The sequence below is a fragment of the Aythya ferina genome (assembly GCF_964211825.1).
Source record: "Aythya ferina genome assembly, chromosome: 2".
NCBI classification, from domain to species: Eukaryota; Metazoa; Chordata; class Aves; order Anseriformes; family Anatidae; genus Aythya; species Aythya ferina.
The window spans coordinates 82,329,245-82,335,665 of record NC_140297.1 but is presented as its reverse complement, the minus strand read 5'-3'; the positions used below and the strand labels follow the sequence as shown (position 1 = coordinate 82,335,665).

Here is a 6,421-nt window from a genome sequence, read left to right as displayed (position 1 = left end):
GCATACTCTTGCTGTTTCTGAAGTACAGGAGTGGAATACTACTGAACATGGGAAGCAAAGTTGTCCGTGTGATTTGCAAGCAACCATTCACATTTCTCCTCTTTGTCTTTGACTAGGTACTGTTCTGGGTAGGAAAAGAGGGGGTCATACATCAAAAAAATCCTACTCTGCTGCACTAGAGAGGAAGAGACATTTCATTTTAGAACAAAGAATCTAGATTTTTTTTACATTGCTTCACGAGAAGTTTTTGGAGGTTTTTCTTGGGGTGATGGGGGTGGAGTGTTTGGCTTTGCTATAATACAGCACATCAAAGCGCTTTTGATGTGAAGTTTACTTAACAGAATCAGTTTTTCCGATGATTGTGTTAATCTTTATAAACCTGAAGGCGATACTGTGCCTTTTAAAAAACTATAGCAGGAAAAGACTTGAGGTTACATATACTCTCAGTGGTGAGAGACAGGAGGAGTTGTACTATTTCACCACTTCTTAAAACTACACCCGTTCTTTCATGGGCAGCAATAGCAATGGGCTTGACTCCACTCTGACTTGGACCAGGAAGGCTCTATTTAAACCCAGCACAGATCTCACATAAGCACCTTCATCTGTTTTGTCGGGTAAGAGACACCATAGATTTCAGGGTCAGTTTATACAGGGACATGCTGAGAGGCAGCACAGAGGCCTTGAGCCCACACAAGAATCAACACTGATCTTAGAAAGGTACTCTCCTCCATTAATAGCTATCTTTAATTGTATTATTTTGAACACAAGCTTCTGTCCCTTCTTAAATCTTGCAAAACCAGCTTTGCTATCCGCTCCTCATCTTGAAGTATGGCTGTGAAAAGCTTCTGTTATGTCTGACGTGTTTACCTACAGCATTTGAATGACTTTTTAAGTTCTTTGAATAAAGATAAGAGACAATGTGTACATTTTCCACACAAATAGTGGAACGGTAATAAAATAAACATCAAAGGTAAGCTAGCAAATCATCGCTACTTCACTGCTATTTACAACAAAAGCAGGAAGAGGAAAAACCTACCCTCGCCATTGGCATCATCTTAGAAAATACAAGTTTTGGAAGGAATGATAGCTTTTTCCCATACCCTTAAACACAAACATTGGCACCTACAGCTAATGCAGTGAAAGATCTCAGTTTACATTACAGGGAGACAACAACAAGAAACCAAGAGAGGTCTCCCTCCTCTTATTTTTGTCATTCAATTACCCATTTTTCTGAACTAGTACAGCTTTAGTGGGAACAGGAAGACATCAAACCCATTATTAAAGTTAGAGTACAACCAAATGGACAGCAGGACCTCTCATTGTTCAGTATTTAAGACCCACACAAACTGAAAAAAAAATGTCAAAGCTTTGAAACACTTTGCAGGTGTGTGTGGGAATGTATATATTCTATTCAAGAGAGACGGGGAAAGAAAACTAGGACTGTTTTTTTCTTCTGTTAGCCTTTCAAATTTGACTTCTTTTAAGTTCCTCCCCAACACACCTTGACGGCCAGACCTCAGGAGCACAGTCCTAGATAGAGTGACTCTGCAATTTTAAGCATTTATTCTAAAACAAAGACTGATTTAGAAAAACTGCTTTGGGAAAATATGGAGCAATCCAACACTTACAAAAATTCGAAGTATACATATGAGAAATAAAATATAAGCATCACGCTAGATTTCCGCTGATATTTTTGTTTTGTTATAGTTTTGTAGATGCGAGCACTACTGCTGTAGGAAGTCAAATGGGGTTTTGCAACTGGCTTTGAATGAAGAGCAGGGCAGGACTGAACAGAGTTTACAGAGAAGTTACTTCTGTCTTGTTCTCTTCATTGAGCTGTTCTGTCCAACACATTGCTAAAGAGGATTGAACTTCTGACTTCTGAAGGAGCCTAAGACCCTGGCAAGTGCAAAGCTGCTATTAAGCAAAAAAGTCATGGTCACTTTTTCTAGCAAGAAAAGTATCTAGATGAAATTACAGAACACTTTTGTGCCAGGCATTACAGAAAATTTATAGAGCCACAATGTTAATATATATATATATACACATATATATATATTACAGCAAATCACTTTAAAAATAAATAAATAAATAAAGATTTTATTGGAGAGCAACAGTTATAACATTACAAACATCCGGAAGAGATCAAGCAACGCTACTATATGCACTGTAGCATACCTAAAACTGAGGTTAAGGTTTTGACTACTTCTCTCCCGCAGCAAAAGCGCACAGCATTGCCTACCTGTTCACATCTTACCCCTATACAGGGCGTGCTTACGACAGAAGGAAAGAGGGGCCAGGACTGAAACGACTTTGTCGGGCTACATAAATCATGAGGAATTCCCAGCTGCGGAGCAGCGTGTTATTTTCCAACAGGTTGTTGAGCTGTCACATTACAACTTGTTGCTCTATGCAGCGCTATTAAAATAAATCACGGCGCGTACCAGGTTCTGCTCTGCCACCTATAAGTCGCTCCGCATTTTACACCTGGGAGGCGGGCCCGGCGATGCGGAGTCACGCCGAGCGGCCGCTTCGTTCGAAATGCCCGGGAAGGGGAGGAACCTGGCAAGGGAAAATGCAAACAAGTTTCGTAAAGTAACTTTCCAACAAGACCTCGCTGTCATCTCGGCTAATTACGGCTCTGATACGGCTTATTAGTGCGTACCCACCTTTGCTACCTTGCTTCTCCACCCACCACCCTTTCAGATCTTTGTCCTAGCTCCGCCTCTCACCGGCGTTATAATGGGCTGGTCTGAAAGTGGTGGAGAGACACAGAACCACAAGGGAAGAGAGAGATAATGACAATAACACTAATAACCCTAATAACCCGGCTGCTCCCCGCGCCGCAGCGAGGAGCCGGCCCGGCTGCCCGGCGCTGACGGGGACCCGCAGCGGCGAGGGGGAAGCCGGAGAGAGCGGAGCGAGTGACCCCGGCGGCCCTCCGGAGCATCGCCCCGCCACCGGGGAGCGCCCGACGGGACCGGCGGCAGCGCCCCGAGGACCACCGGGCTCGGGGGGGCGCGGAGAGGAGCCCCGGCAGCCGGCCCTCCGCGGGGACCCGCTCTCCTCCGGCCCCATGGAGCAAGCCGCGTGAGCGACAAGGGGGACGGAGAGCGAGCGGCAGCCTCGCAGGGCGACGAGGACGCGGAGGGCGAAGCCTTCGGAAAAAAACCCGGTGCCAATCCCGGTGTCGGTGCCGGTGCCTGTGCCCGCTTAGCTGTCCGGGGCGCGGAGCCCCGGTGCCCGTCCGGCCTCCGCGGAGCTGTCCAAGGCGGTGCGGAGGCCAGAGCCGCCCCCTCCGGCCTCGCCCGGCCCCGCCGCCTCCCCCCCGGCCTCGCCGTCGGGGCCGCGCCGAGGGGCGGGGGTCGCCCCCTCGGCCGATCGGCGGGGCGCCATGAAGCTGGAGGTGTTCTCGCAGCACTACGAGGACAAGCTGAGCGCCGGCAGCGACCAGGAAGGCAGCGGCTCCCTCTCCCCGGCGCCGGCAGACAGCGAGCTGGGCTCCGACGGCGACTGCGCCGCCAACAGCCCCGGCGGCGGGGCCGGGAGGACGGGGCGCCCCCCGCAGCAGCCCCCCCCGGCCCCGCAGCAGCCCCCGCCGCCGCCACCCCCGCCGCCGCCGCCGCCCGAGAGCGCCAAGGGGAAGCCCTACACGCGGCGCCCCAAGCCGCCCTACTCCTACATCGCGCTGATCGCCATGGCCATCCGGGACTCGGCCGGGGGCCGCCTGACCCTGGCCGAGATCAACGACTACCTGATGAGCCGCTTCCCCTTCTTCCGCGGCGCCTACACGGGCTGGCGCAACTCGGTGCGCCACAACCTCTCGCTCAACGACTGCTTCGTCAAGGTGCTGCGCGACCCGGCGCGGCCCTGGGGCAAGGACAACTACTGGATGCTCAACCCCAGCAGCGAGTACACCTTCGCCGACGGCGTCTTCCGACGGCGCCGCAAGCGCCTGAGCCGCGCCGCCCCGCCGCCCGCCCGCCCCGTCGCCGCCCCGCCGCCACCGCCGCCGCCGCCGCCGCCGCCGCCAGCACCGGGGGAGGCGACCGGAGCGGGCTCCGCGTCCCCCGGCGGCTCCCCGCGGTGCTGCTGCGCCTCCTCGCCCTGCAACTGCGCGCCGGGCCCCGGCGCTAAGAAGGAGGCGGCGACAACGGGCGGCGCCGCCAAGTTCTCCAGCTCCTTCGCCATCGAGAGCCTCCTCCGGAGGCCGCCGGCGCCCCGCGCCCCCCCGCAGCCTCCCCCGCAGCCCCACGGCCGCCTCGTGTGGCCGGCGCCCCCCGCGCCCCCGCCGCACCTGCTGGCCGGTCCCTACCCGCTGCTGCCCTACCCGGGGGCCGCGCAGCATCCCCCCGCCGCCCTCTACGGGGGGGGGCTCCTGCAGCTCTGCGCCTACGGGCTGCCCGAGCCGCCGCCGCTGCTGCTGCCCGGCGGGCGGCAGGCGCTGCCCCGCGGGGAGCCGTCGGGGGAGCGGCCGCCGGAACCGCTCTTCCCCGCCGGCCTCCACAAAGGGGGCCGGGGGGGGCCGCAGACGGGGTCCCCGCTGTACGCCCCCCTCCGGGTGCAGCCGGCCGCCGGGGGCTCGGCCCCCTTGCAGCCGTACGCCGTGGAGACCCCCCTGGCTTAATGGAGCCCCCCCCTCCGTCTGCCCCGCGAGGGGAGGCGGGGAAGGGGGCGAGGAGGAGGCTCTGGATCCCGCACTTTAGCCCCAGAAGCGCCCAAAGCCTCCAAGCGAAAGCCTTCGGTGACTGTGCCTTAGAGAAATGACAGCGGGTTCGCGTCAACCCAACCCAAAACCGGCCCCAAACGTGCCGTTTCGGACGTAGCCATGATCCTCAAGTGCTTCTTACTGTTCGTCGAGACTACTTGACTTCAGCCATTCCCTCGCCTTCCCCTCCGGACCCCCCCTTTTTTTTTTTTAATCCCCGCACCTCCCGCCACCGACGCCTTCGGTGACAGCAGGGGCTGTCCCCGCGGTGGCGGCAGCCGGGGGTTGCGCTGTGCACTCGGGAAGGCGGGGAAGGGGTGGTGGGAGGGTGGGAAAGGGGGGGTGGGGGGGCTGCTGCGGAGCCGTAGGGTCTGTACTGCAAAGCATCACTGTGCCAAAAGAAGCCTTTTCTCCTGTCCGGCAACTAGCATTTCGTGGGAAGGGAGGACATTAAATTATTTATAAAAGTAGTGTTTATTTTTTGTTGTTTTTTTTTTTCACACGAGGAGAGTGCGGCTTTTTTAATTAATTAATTATTGCTCGGGGGAAGGGGGGACAGGGAAACGCCAGGCGTTGGCACCCCTGCTGGCTGGCGCCCTACGCTTAAGGCCACGACCCCTGCTACTGGAAAGAGTGATGTTTTTCGTATTTTATTTTCGTGTTTGTATGTAATAGATGCGCGTGTGCATTTTACTGATGCTCGGCCACGATGTTCCTTCTTCTTTTTTCCCTCCTCTCCCCTAATAAAAGCCTCCCCCGGGTAAAGCCTGCGTTAAGGAGAAGAGCACGATATCTGTGCTGGGGAGGGAGGCTGCGGGAGGCACCCGTGCGGGACCCCCGCGCTATTTGGACCGCAGGAGCTGAGGGAGCTTCTCCCCCCGGCTCAGGGACTGCCTCCAGCTTTGGAAGTCCTTAAATTCCTGGCATCAAATCGCCTTGCCCCACTGCTCTTCAGCCCTGCGAAAAAACAAGGGCTGGCTGCCCGAACCGGGGGAGGCTGGCAGCGTGCGGAAGTCCAGCGCATCTGCCTGCCGTGTTTTATCATTATTATAATTATTGTTCCACGAAGGACAGCAGGCGAAAGGCAGTCGTGTTGTCATCTCTCGGTGCAAGGCAAACCCGCTGCAGGAAGGTCGTTAGCACGACCGCTGCTGGCGGAGCCAACCTGTCATTCTACAGGGGGCGAAAACGCAGCAGCCCGAGCTCTATGGGAGTATTTGCCGGTAATAAAAAATAAAACAAACAAACAAACAAACAAACAAAAAGTTTTCACACCTTGCCTTCTCCCGAAGCGTGTTGTGTTAAGGCTGTTTCGTATCGTCAGATTTGAGCAGGGAAAGCCTCAGAGAGACCGAGCCGGAAAAAGGGAAGGATTGTTTTTTAACTGCCCGTGGTACTGAATTAGAGGTTACCTGCGTCCCCGAACTCACAGGGTTGGGGTTTTTGTTAAGTTTCGTGTTTTTTTGTTTCTTTTGTTTTTTTACAAGCTCTGAAATGGTCATCTGGGGCTTGTTTGCTTTAAGAATAATAAAAAGGGATGAAAACCGGCGGGCTATTTTCCCCCCGAGTCTTCTGTAACCATAGATCCCCGAAACAAACGATGACAAACAGGATTTCGGGTGCTGGTTGTTTTCTAAGAACCCTTTTTTTTGGACCCTGGGCTTTTTCCCCACTTTCTCGTCCCTCAGCGCCGGGGTTCAGCCCTGGCATAGC

The 6,421-nt window shown here is 55.0% G+C and overlaps 1 protein-coding gene and 1 long non-coding RNA gene across 2 annotated transcripts; one reads left to right on the top strand and one right to left on the bottom strand.

Annotated features, from left to right (window-relative positions):
* Positions 1 to 1,690: 1,690 nt before the first annotated feature.
* Positions 1,691 to 2,548, bottom strand: LOC311430804. The gene is made up of 2 exons (XR_014689036.1): positions 2,445 to 2,548; positions 1,691 to 1,899 (listed from the first exon to the last, which is right to left on the bottom strand). It is a non-coding gene; the product is annotated as an uncharacterized lncRNA (long non-coding RNA).
* A 699-nt stretch (positions 2,549 to 3,247) lies between these two features.
* On the top strand, positions 3,248 to 4,765 carry FOXQ1 (forkhead box Q1). The gene has a single exon (XM_084507673.1). The coding sequence runs from the start codon at positions 3,395 to 3,397 to the stop codon at positions 4,625 to 4,627; it is 1,233 nt and encodes a 410-aa protein (XP_084363799.1). The 5' UTR covers positions 3,248 to 3,394; the 3' UTR covers positions 4,628 to 4,765.
* Positions 4,766 to 6,421: the final 1,656 nt, after the last annotated feature.